The 13,290-nt window shown below is 41.9% G+C and overlaps 1 protein-coding gene across 1 annotated transcript in view; it reads right to left on the bottom strand.

Moving 5' to 3' along the window:
* Positions 1–2,520: 2,520 nt before the first annotated feature.
* Positions 2,521–13,290, bottom strand: part of NIPAL2 (NIPA like domain containing 2) — a 65,349-nt gene continuing 54,579 nt past the window's right edge. The window contains 4 exon segments of the mRNA XM_077808920.1: positions 2,521–2,615; positions 2,956–3,050; positions 6,012–6,075; positions 9,824–9,912. Of these exon segments, the coding sequence (XP_077665046.1) occupies positions 2,521–2,615; positions 2,956–3,050; positions 6,012–6,075; positions 9,824–9,912 (343 nt within the window).

Raw genomic sequence — 13,290 nt, 5'->3', positions numbered from 1 at the left:
CTGTAGATTTTATATTGTACTTATTCAGGCTCTAGGCAGATTCAACTTGTAGAACCGGTTTCAAAGGTCACATTGGGCCCAAGATATTGATCTTCAGGGAAGAAAAGGTTCTTACAAAATTTAATACAATAAAAAACATTTCTATGTTTTTCTTTAGAGTCCAATGAAAAGGTTTATGTTTTAACAAACATTCGTCTATAGTGTTTGCAACCTAAACATCAGTAGGGCAATCTGAAATTGACTAGAAGCCGATTCTAAACATAGCGAAACTGACAAGTTTATTTTTGGGGGCAGTACTAATGAATGCCCATTACTATATATTACAATAGTGTAACATGAACTTATGTAGATTAATTGAAGTGTGCCTAAGTATCTATATCAAGTCTGATGACCATTGTTAATTGTGTAATTACATATCAGTGGCTCCTAGAACTTTTAATCAATATATCAATTTCAATTACACTTAATTTTACACCGGAAGTTATCCCTCCCCATCTATAGAACATCATTTTATTTTTTATTAAACCGTCAGAAGGAGGTGATGTGTCACACAGAATTACAGTACTTTTAAAATAAATAATGGATTTACCCAGAGATTTTGCATTCAATTTCCTACTGTGACTAGAAAATCCTGGGAGAATTTCCTCCTTCACCCCTCCCAAATCATGGAAACAAATTTCAGAGAGGTATCTGCTGCCATTACTTAAAAAAAATAGTATTTCTAGGAAATAATAGCAATGAAAGTTATAGACATCTTATTTCCATCTTTAGCAGACATTTTCACTTGACAGGTTAAAAAGGGTGCTTAAAGTTGAGCTACAAAGGAAAGAAAAATTCAGTTAGTGCCCTTTTGATTCTTTAGGGTGTGTTAAAAAAATCTGCATTTTTACCGGAGATTGATCAGTAATATAAAGTCTAGTCTTTCCTGTTTTTGCTGGAAGACCCATTGGGCATCTGAGAGATATAGATGGGCAGCTTCCTCGAACTTTAATAGAAAAGTGGGGGAGGGTGGTATTGAATCCCTGGGTACGTGACTCTATGCCAATTTGCAAAAGCTTAAATCACAAATTAAAAAATTCCCTGAATCTTGGATGTAGGGAGATTAATGTACAGCAAAATGTACCATTTTCTAGGTACTTCAACATGTCTAATAAACAAATGAGTGTTTAAACTACTAAAGTCACTTTGACTGGATCTCTTCTAAAATAAAAATACTGACTACAAAAATATTGTGTTTAGAAGAGGCATCATTCAGCAGACCCCATTGAGCTGGCTGCCTATGATATATGATGTACTTTTAAAAGAGCAAAAGTATTTTGTACAAGGTTCAAATAGTAACTCCAAACACTTATAAAGTGCTTCTTCTTTTCCCTCAGAGCACCCATCTAATCCTCACAACATACCCATGAGGTAGATTAGTATTAGCAGACAGAAGCAGAAACTGAGGCTGTGTATCTCCCTACGGCCATAAGTAACTTTCTCCTGTGAGTCAGCAACTAAAGTAGGATTACGGCTTTCTGACTCGAAGCCCCAAGCTCAGTCTGCGTGACCACAGCTGCTGCCAGCACTAGCTCTCTAGCTTACTGCAGGGAAGTCTTTTTATGAAGGAAAAAGATATATTTTAGCCCAGTGGCTTATCCTTCGTGATCCTGATTCTTTTACCCACACAACATTTCCGTTGACTTCATCGACTGGGCCCCCTATATTGAACTCACTTTTTCCCCAGCCGAGCCTATTCAAAATACAACAGCAGTGGAAGGTTGGCTTCCCATTTCTCTATTGGAAGAGAGTGCACCCTCTTCAAAATCCCCACCAAAAACGTATATTTTCTAATGAAGACAGAGGGGGCAAGGCTCAGAACGGATTGTATTGAAATAGCTGCTTGCTGCTCCAGTCCAGTAGGACAGAGACAAGCTCCCCTCCCAGAGGGCTCCTTTGGAGGAACTGATAATGCCAAGCCTTTTACCATATCTCAACATAAATTCATACCATGTGAATGTATCCATATTTATATATTGGAACAAATCCCACTCACTTTACTCACATGTGTAGTTCCTTTGAAGGCAACGGGACTAGCTGTATGTATAAGGCAAGCAGGATTTCTCCCAACAGATGCTTTCATAGAAACACACTATATTTTGATTACTTATTTTTAAAGGAATTAAGCACCTATAAATGCAGGCAGGTGAAGTGGGTGCTTTGGAAAATCCCACTGTGTGGCTAGCTGCATCTTTAGGCATCTAAATACCTTTAAATACCTGGCCCTAAACCACCAGTAAGAGGTATTTTACCAGGAAAATATCCAGCTCCATTTAATGGTTACTAGCTTTATAGCTCTCCTGGCTCATTGTAACACATTTGTAATAGGCAGGGGACACGTAAGGATACTTAAATAACACTAAGAGTTCTCAACATAAAATAACATGACACACACACTGAATATATGCAATCAACATGGGGTGCTGAATATGATGTCAATGAATAGAGAGTTCCTCTTGTTAACTGGAATTGAAGGTGCTCTTAGCTCTGAGCCCTCGTCCAGTCATCTTCATCATGCAAAGTGCCATAGGATAAGCTGTTTGAATCCAGCTGTATTTTGTCAATAATTTTTTTTCCTGTGAGAATGGGAAAAAACAAAAAAACTCAATGAAAAAAAAATCACAATTCTGCTAATCCATTATTTTTCTGTTAAAGGCTCCTCAGTCTAGATGCCTTTTGTTTTCCTTTGATAGGCTGTGGCAACCGTTAAGAAATAATTTAAGAAAGTCTTTGAAAAAAATCAATTGGAAATAGGAATAGAAATGAAGAAAAAAGTAAGTTTATTAAATATGATTGGAGGATATTTCTACTTCAATTCTCCCCATTCATTCCCCACTCCATTACCTGGTGCATTTAGACTTTTAAACATAGGTGACCGGCAAATATTTGACAAAGAACTTCCAAAACCATGCTTACCAGGAATGTGTCCACAGTCAATATAAGGAACTTGCAAATGCTCCTCTTTTCGATTTCGTGTGATTACAAACACACCAAGAAATGACAGAAGACACCTACAAAGGCATTGTGAAAATAAGGTTAGAAGCAGCTCACTGCATTTGAAATGTGGGTCTTGTCTTGGGTATCCATGTTTCTCTCTCAACAGCTTCCAAATCTGAGCTGCTCAGTTTACAAGCAAAGAGAATTAGTTTTTCATGACTGGCAGCCCAGCAAACTCATCCAGGGCTCAGTGGGTCTGTCTACACAGCAAAGAAAAAATCGCGGCTGGTCCATGTCAGCTGACTCAGGCTCGCATGGCTCAGTCTGCGGGGCTATTTCATTGTTGTGTAGGCTTCTGAGCTCAGGCTGGAGCCTGAGCTCTGTGTGACGGTGCACCCTATAAGGCTTTATGGAAATATGCTTATGAGTGTATATATAACATAACAGGAAAATGTTTTACGCTACATATGCCATGTAAGATAACTCTGTCAAGGTTATGAATCTACTCATCCCATTTGTATGCATGTACCATCTTTGTATTCAAAGTTATGAATATTGGCTGTGTACTTGCTTGATTTTTAAGTAGCCTTTGTAAAGCATCTGGTCAGCTTCCTGAGAAAGGAATGTGCAAATTAAGTGCCCAATCAAGAAGCACTTAAGGGACAATGGATCGGAAGGCTCCAATTCACATAAGAAGTCTACATGAGGACATTCAAGGTAACATGTGAACAAGCCTGTAAAAACTGAGTCATGCATGGACATGTGACTTGCCCATGTGACTCCAAAACTCCATCTTGGAGCTGGACTTTGCATAGGAGAGAGGAGGGGGTCTCCACCCACAAGGAAAAGTCTATTTAAACCGCTGGGAGACCCCTCCATTTTGTCTTCAGCTAACTAAAGAGAGAACCTCTCAACCCCCAACGATAGCTGAAAGAAACTGGAACAAAGGACAGTAACTACAGGGGGTGTGAGTGATTGCTGGACCCAGACTAGAAGGAGACTAGTCTGTAAAAGGAAGCTTACTGGGTGAGGTTTTTATCCGTATTCAGTATTCTTAGACATAGACTTGCGTGTTCTATTTTATTTTGCTTGGTAATTCACTTTGTTCTGTCTGTTACTACTTGGAACCACTTAAATCCTACTTTTTGTATTTAATAAAATCACTTTTTACTTATTAATTAACCCACAGTATGTATTAATACCGGGGAAGGGGGGGCAAACAGCTCTGCATATCTCTCTATCAGTGTTATAGAGGGCAAACAATTTATGAGTTTACCCTGTATAAGCTTTATACAGGGTAAAATGGATTTATTTGGGGTTTGGACCCCATTGGGAGCTGGGCATCTGAGTGTTAAAGACAGGAACACTTCAGTAAGTTGCTTTCAGTTAAGTCTTCAGCTTTGGGGCATGTGGTTCAGACCCTGGGTCTGGGTTTGCAGCAGACTGGCATGTCTGGCTCAACAAGACAGGGTGCTGGAGTCCCAAGCTGGCAGGGAAAGGAGGGGCAGAAGTAATCTTGGCACATCAGTTGGCAGCCCAAAGGGGGTTTCTGTGATCCAACCCATCACACTCTGGAACCCTCTACCCCACAGGATCCTAGAGGCCAGGTTTTAGCCTGAGCCCAGACATCTACACAGCAATGAAACAGCCCTGAGGTTTTTCTTTGTGTGTAGACATACCCAATGTCAGGCTGGGCTCTTAAATGGGAGGGAGATCTGAGAAGGTAACAAAGGTTCTGGGGACCAAATTATGCTCTTGACAATCCCTCGGCAGTTTATGGATTCCTGTGGGTTTTCAAAGGCTGTTTGCCTTACTCACATACCTAGTCTCACTGACTTCAAAGGAACTGATATGAGAAAGGTGAGCTGAGCCCCAAATTAAGCCGCAGCAAGGAAAACATATTTGCATCCTGGAACAATTGTTTGTGGAGTATCTAGACTAACATTTACAGTTACATTGATTATCAGTTAACTCAAGTTACAACACAACCAAAAACTCTAGTGTAGACAGGTCCTCTGTTTCGCTCATTTTACTTTTGTGTCTCACAACCAGGCTTCTGGCTGGCAGTGATTTTGAACTGCTTGGTAAGTGTCTTCTGTCCATCCAAGGCTGTCCACACATCAACTTCATGCCTGCCAAGTGTGTGCATTTAATTTGCATATCTTCATTTTCTACCACTTTCACTACAAACACTGTCAGTCACACAAACCATTAAACAGTTCTATGGGGCTTCTCAGTCCTACCTGAAGTGGGAGTGGTCATATACAATTATCAGTTGTGTTTGTTGGACTACATTAGGGCCAGGCATCTAATGGGAACTGTTCTTCCACTTGTGTGTTAAGTATCCCATTCCCATCAACAATGATCTCTCACCTATCGCCTGGACCTTTACTGTACTGGCAACTCCTGAGGAATCTGTGGCAGTTTCTGTTTCACTTGGCTGCATGACAGGTAGGCTGCCCTTCAAGCATTTGCTGCTACCACTTATTTAGCATGACATGATCTATAATCACCAAAAGGCAGATTGTCCCTTCCTGTCCAAAGACAACAGGAGAGAGGCAGGCCTTTGCTAAAGTGAGCACGGTGCCTGCTGGGTGATTAACTAACACTATTGCCCAAGGCTTGTAGCAGCAGAGAACAGCAGGACATGCAGGCAGAAGACAACATGGACTTTTCTAGCACTAATCAGTACTTACTCCATAATGCGATCATTGATGGAAAACAGCCAATGATTTGTCTCATTTACAAAGGGAACATATGATGTTCGCTTTTCATTCCACTGGGGGGAGTGGGAGAGATAGGGTCTCACAAATGGCTAATATTAATATTTTTACAGGTTTGGATTCAAAAACAGGCCCTTACAACAAAACACAAATATTAGCCTTTGCAATGTTTTTTATCCTACTGTAACAGCTGCCCCCTAACACATTGCAATGGAATAGGTTTTTTCTTCAGGAGAAAAGGAAAACTTGTTCGGAAAGGTAAGGGCTGTTTTGATACAAACTTTGTTACAGATTTTCAGTAGATACACTTACCCAAATAGAAACATGAACACACTCAGCAAAGCTGCACCTTGGAATTCCTGATAAAATATGACCCCTAGAACGTGACAGAAACAAGAGCTGCAGATCTTGAACAAATTCCAAGTGATGTGAATTACTGATGACAGGGTCAGAAGCTAGGTTATGAACAAGTGGAAAAAAATCCCAAATACATCAATACAAATTTTGGGTGGGTTCATATTATATGCCCATATTCAGTATCTATGCCTTTTTTTAGATAATGGTAATTGCATATATCTTGATAAGATCTCACTCTACCAGGTTTGGACTTCTTGCTTGTGTTGTTAATTATTCAGTATAGTCACATTTTTTATTGCCAACAACTGAAAATCCTTGTTAAGTGTAAAAGATATTTTTAAAGAATGAAACCTTGTTGAATTACATATAGGTCCTTACACAGTGTTTATTCAGGTCAGGCTCAGACTGAGGGCTTGTCTACATGCAGAGTTGCAACAATTTAACTAAAGGTGTTGTTTTAAATGAATTTAGTTAAGTACAAAAAGATCTGTGGACACTCTTACTTCAGATTAAATCAGGTTTGTTTGGGTTTAGCTTAGTCAATTAGGAACACATTTAAAACTGCAATAAATTCCTCTTAAACCACATAGGGGCTTGCACCATTTCAGCTGGTTTAACTAAACAGGTGCAGATTTGAAAATTGACCAGAGGATCCCAAACTGTGGTCCACCGACCACCAGTGGTCTGCAACTTCATTCAGGTGGTCCACAGATAGTTCCCTCTAAGGTGCGTGCCTAGGTGGCTGCACATGAGAGAATGAAAGGTCGCCCACCTAACTTTATGTCAGTTCCATATTGTGGGGCTGCAGAAGAGAGAAGGAGAAACCCCCCCACACACCCTCCTTTGCAGCCCCAGCTTGAGGGCTGCCGCAGTGGGGGAGAGAGGGCACATCCATCACATTAGAAAGGTAAGACTACTGATATTAAAATATGCGTTGTGTGCTTTTATTTGTAGAACAAAAAAAGTTTATTATTATTACTTTTTTTTAATATAGTGCTTTTATCCAAAGTGCTTTACAATAGTTAGCTAATGGTACAAACAACATTTGGAAAGATCATTAAGAGACCCTCCGCAATTTTCAAGGGGTCCGCAAAAAAAAAGGTTTGAGAACCACTTATCTAGATGATCCTGAATAAGGATCTGGCCTTTAAAAAAAGTAGGCATAAGACCAAACGCTCCACATGGTTATTCCAGTGCAACTCCTTTTGGCCAATGTCTCCTCTCAGTCTCAAGGTGTAGGTCTGTTCTAACACAGCTGATGAGGCAATCTTCATGGAACTCCCTTCAGCATTAATGGAAGTTCTGAATATTAAATTTCCTGCAGACCAATGACAGGACTGCCCCTGTGTGCGTTAAAATCGGTCATAAATATTATAGCTGTATAATTTTGGCTTATTGCTGACATAGCATCTTTAGGTACATCTACACTGCAATAAATAAAATAAATACAAAAAGAATTAGGGCTCACTTTATATTATGATTATTGATTACAAATATTTGCACTGTAAAAAAGATAAACAAAATAAATAGTATTTTTCAATTCACTTCATATAAATTCTGCAGTCAATCTCTTTATCATGAAAGTGCAACTTACAAATGTAGAATTTTTTTTTTGCATACCTACGCTCAAAAATAAAACAATGTCAAACTTTAGACCCTACAAGTCCACTCACTTTCTTGTTCAGCCAATCGCTAAGACAAACAAGTTTGTTTGTATTTACGGGAGAGAATGCTGCCTGCTTCTAATTTACAATGAAAAGTGAGAACAGGTGCTAAACATTCATATGCCCCTTCATGCTTCCATTCCAGAGGACATGCTTCCATGCTGATGACGGGTTCTGCTCTATAATAATCCAAAGCAGTGCGGACTGACACACATTCATTTAAATCATCTGAATCAGATACCACCAGCAGAAGGTTGATATTCTTTTTTCGTGGTTTGGGTTCTCTAGTTTCCGTATTGGAGTGTTGTTCTTTTAAGACTTCTGACAGCATGTTCCACTCCTCGTCCCTCTCAGATTTTGGAAGCCACTTCAGATTCTTAAACCTTGGTCGAATGCTGTAGCTATCTTTAGAAGTCTCATATTGGTACCTTCTTTGTGTTCTGTCAAATCTGCAGTGAAAGTGTTCTTAAATCAAACAACATATGCTGGGTTGCCATAACAGGAAAATAAGGCAGAATGTGGGTAAAACCATCAGTAGGAGACATACAATTCTCCCCCAAGGAGTTCAGTCGCAAATTTAATTAACACATTATTTTTTTAAAATGAGCGTCATCAGCATGGAGGCATGTCCTCTGGAATGGTGGCTGAAGCATGAAGGGGTATACGAATGTTTAGCACATCTGGCACGTAAATACCTTGCAACGCTGGCTACAAAAGTGCCATGTGAACACCTGTTCTCACTTTCAGGTGACATTGTAAATAAGAAGCAGGCAGCATTATCTCCTATAAATATAAACAAACTTGTTTGTCTTAGCAATTGGCTGAACAAGAAGAAAGACTAAGTGGACATGTAGACTCTAAAGTTTCACATTGCTTTGTTTTTGAGTGCAATTATGTAACCAAAAAAAATCTACATTTGTAAGGTGCACTTTCATGATAAAGAGATCGCACTACAGTACTTGTATGAGGTGAATTTAAAAAATACTATTTATTTTATCTTTTTCACAGTGAAAATATTTGTAATAAAAATAATACTATAAAGTGAGCACTGTACACGTTGTGTTCTGTGTTGTAATGGAAATCAATATATTTGAAAATGTAGAAAAGCATCCAAAATAGTTATAATAAATGTAAATTGGCATTTCATTATTGTTTAACAGTGCAATTAAAACTCAGATTAATCACAATTAATTTTTTTTAATCTAGTTAATTTGTTTTCCGTTAATTGCTTGAGTTAACTGTGATTGATTGACAGCCCTAAAAATTTTAAAAACCTGTGCAGTGAGTCTTAGAGCCCGAGTCAACAGATTTGGGCTCGTGCCGTGGGGCTTAAAATAGTCGTAAAGACATTCCTAATCAGGCTGGGGACCTCCCCTTTGCCAGGTTTCAAAGCCTGGGTTCCAGCTCAAGTCTGAATGTCCACACTGCTATTTTTAGCCTAACAAGCCTGAATCAATTGACCCAGGCTCGGAGACTCACTGCTGCAGAATTTGTTTTCAGTTTAAATGTCTTCATCTTTCTCTCCTCTCTTGTTCTTTCAGTGCAGACGATTTCCAAGATTTTCAGTCTCTTTTTAATGAGATCAAGTTCAAAGTTCTCACCCAGAATAAAATGTTATAAGGTTTAAAGGCCTTTGGAGTATTTTATTTCCTTCACTTAACCTCAAATTCAGCCTTCTGAAATATAATACACAAACTACTACAAAACACAGCTGTCTGTCATTTGAGTAGCTTGCCACACTATTAAAATTACTTTACCAGCTAGGATATGGAGACGCCAACGTACACATGGTAAGCACATTTATGGTACTTCCAGAGGAGGCTAATACTAATGACAGTACCTAATAAGCCAGTAAAGCAGAATAAACTGTACATGGCTGTACTATATTGGAAAAGCTAGAATCTGATGACATTTAATTTTATTTCAAAGTTCTGAACTTATGATTTTCAAAATAAAAATATTTTCAAAATATACATCTGTCATATTACATAAAGATCTCTCCCTGAAGATAAAAGTGATTTGTTTGCATTCCTGATTCAAAGAAGAGAATTCAATCTTGCTATTTAGAAAGAGCTTTTGTTTGGACAGAAAGTAAAAACAAACCTGCAATGATGGCGCTGGCTGTGAAGAACACAAAGTTAATCGGCACAACGATGGTTGCATTGTAGAGTTGCATAGCTTGATTTAAGAACCTAAAAGAACACAGTTATTACATCTCCTGGATACAAAGTGTGCTGTGCACTAAGTGTAGTAATAGGTGTAATACTTTCACATCAAAACAACTAACAGCACAGTACAAGTTGGCGTCTGCAGCAGATATGCATACCGGATTTGAACAAGCATAGTACAAATGAATAGTGCAAGATAAAAGATGATGAGCACAGAACATCCAACTCTGAATCAATGAGAGTAATGTTGCATGACTGCCAAATTATTCCTGCCTATTAGGAGTAAGACCTGGCTTGGGGACACATAGCTAAATGCTGATTAGCATGATGAGGCTTAAGTTTTCATCTCTTCAGACACCCACGCTCTTCCCCTTTTCAAGAGCTTGATCCAAAGCCCACCAAAGTCAACAGGAATCTTTCTACTCACTGAGCTTTGCATTGGGCCCTTATACCGGCATAGAACAACAGAATTATAGAAGATTAGGGTTGGAAGAGACCTCAGGAGGTCATCTAGTCCAACCCCCTGCTCAAAGCAGGACCAACACCGACTAAATCATCCCAGCCAGGGCTTTGTCAAGCCAGGCCTTTAAAACCTCTAAGGATGGAGATTCCACCACCTCCCTAGGTAACCCATTCGAGTGCTTCACGACCCTCCCAGTGAAATAGTGTTCCCTAATATCCAACCTAGACCTCTCTCACTGCAACTTGAGATCATTGCTTCTTGTTCTGTCATCTGCCACCACTGAGAACAGCCTAGCTCCATCCTCTTTGGAAGCCCCCTTCGGGTAGTTGAAAGCAGCTATCAAATCCCCCCTCACTCTTCTCTTCTGCAGACTTAACAATCCCAGTTCCCTCAGCCTCTCCTCGTAAGTCATGTGCCCCAGCACCCTGATCATTTTAATTGCCCTCCGCTGGACTCTCTCCAATTTGTCCACATCCTTTCTGTAGTGGGGGGCCCAAAACTGGATGCAATACTCCAGATGTGGCCTCACCAGTGTCGAATAGAGGGGAATAATCACTTCCTTCGATCTGCCGGCAATGCTCCTACTAATGCAGTCCAATATGCTGTTAGCCTTCTTGGCAACAAGGGCACGCTGTTGACTCGTATCCAGCTTCTCATCCACTGTAATCCCCACGTCCTTTTCTGTGGAACTGCTGCTTAGCCTGTCAGTCCCCAGCCTGTAGTGGTGCATTGGATTCTTCCGTCCTAAGTGCAGGACTCTGTGCTTGTCCTTGTTGAACCTCATCTGATTTCTTTTGGCCCAATCCTCCAATTTGTCTAGGTCACTCTGGACCCTATGCCTACCCTCCAGCATATCTACCTCTCCCCGCATCTGCGAACATCATCCAGATCATTAATGAAGATGTGGAACAAAACCGGCCCCAGGACCAACCCCTGGGGTACTCTGCTTGATACCAGCTGCCAACTAGACATTGAACCGTTGATCACTACCTGTTGAGTCCGACAATCTGGCCAGCTTTCTATCCACTTTATAGTCCATTCATCCAATCCATACTTTTTTAACCTGCTGGCAAGAATACTGTGGGAGACAGATTATGTTTATGAGCAGGGAAGCAAGCAGGAGATTTGAGCCTTTACTCCGCTTAGCGCAGAGGAATAAGGCCTGGTCTCCACACAGAAGTTAGTATAACATTCCTTATTTTGGTGGGAACTGGCATGTGTCCACACACATCTCCCATTGCAAGGTCACTGGATTTGCATTTATTTAATGAAGCCAGTTTGCAAATGCCACAACTCTATTTTGGTGGCAGTTAAATCAATTTAGCTCCAGTGGATGCATCCCACTTCTTATATAAGTGAACAGTCCTCCCATTACTATCCCACACTGCACCAGTCACTGCAGAATTGACCTCTGTGTGGGGGTCAGTATGCCTGGAAACCACTCCTCTGTTTAAACAGCTCTTGCAAATCCACATGGGCCCCATTTACAAGCCACTTTGATAGCAAGCAACTACCATTTCTCAGAGACACACAACTTCTTGGAGAAAATTCAAAAGAGCTATCATGTAGGCCTCATGCATTTGTATGGACCCTTCTGGAGCTCACTGCCTTCAAAGATAGGTGGCAGGAGAAGCATGTGTAATCACAGCTGGGAAATAGTTGGCAGAGTGTCAAAGTGTACAAGCTCGTGCTATCCCCCAAGACAAAAGTCAGAGTCAGAGCAGGAGAAAGGAGCTCACCGAACCTGCCAGCATGTTAAGAACAAACGATGCCACCTCCAGTAAAGCACCCAACTCTACCATTTTACGGTATTTAACCTTAACGTTTAACTTGACTTGTGCCCACACATCATGCAAGACTTTCACCCCAGTTCCAGCTCCTGTACTCTGAATAAAAGAGGCTTAAAAAGCCACAGATTTGGACAGGGAAGAATACCTCCTTCCCTATGTCAGAGGTAAACAGCCATGGGCTATCTGCTGAGGGCCCCCACTAGGATTGCCAACTTTCTAATTGCACAAAACTGAACATCTTAGTCCCGCCCCTTCCCCAAGGCCCTGACCCCCACTCACTACATTCCCCCTCCCTTGGTGGCTCGCTGTCTGCCACCTTCACTCACTTTCACTGGGCTGGGGTGTGAGAGGGGGTGAGGGCTTTAACTGGGGGTGCGCGCTCTGGGGTGGGGCCAGAAATGAGGGGTACAGGGTGCAGGAGGGGGCTCCAGGCTGGTGGTTGAGGTGTGGGAGGGGGTGAGGGTTCTGGCTGGGGGATCTGGGGTGGGGCCGGGGATGAGGGGTTTGGGGTCCAGGAGGGGGCTCAGGGCTGGGGCAGGGGGTTGGGGCTTGGGGCGCCAGCTTACCTCCGGCAGTTCTCAGTCAGCAGTGCAGCAGAGGGGCTAAGGCAGGCTTCCTGCCTGACCTGACTCCGTGCTGAGCCCTGGAAGCGACCAGCAGTACGAGGCTCTGCGTGCTGCTCTCACCCACAGGCACCACCCCCGCAGCTCCCATTGGCTGCAATTCCCAGCCAATGGGAGTAGGGAGCCGGCGTGTGGGGTGGGGGCAGCACATGGAGTCCTGTGCCTCTCCCCCCACCTAGGAGCCGGACCTGCTGGCCCCTTCCAGGGTGCAGCGTGGAGCCAGGACAGGTAGGGAGCAGCCTGCCTTAGCTCCGCAGCACTTCCGACCAGACTTTTAATGGCCCGGTCGGCGGTGCTGATTGAAGCCGTCAAGGTCCCTTTTTGACCGGGTGTTCTGGTTGAAACCGGACACCTGGTCACCCTAGCCCCCACCCAAGCATTGATGCAGGGGTCATGGCAGGCATCAGGATAGGCCCACAGTACATACCACCATGGAGATTTTGGGCAGCACTGCTCCCCACAGGCAGCTGGGGACAGGTTGCTGTAATTTACTAGCCACAGACAATCATCTCATTTACACTAGGGG

Source organism: Eretmochelys imbricata, chromosome 2 (assembly GCF_965152235.1).
Source record: "Eretmochelys imbricata isolate rEreImb1 chromosome 2, rEreImb1.hap1, whole genome shotgun sequence".
Classification (NCBI taxonomy): domain Eukaryota; kingdom Metazoa; phylum Chordata; order Testudines; family Cheloniidae; genus Eretmochelys; species Eretmochelys imbricata.
This window is presented reverse-complemented; position numbering and strand designations above follow the sequence as displayed.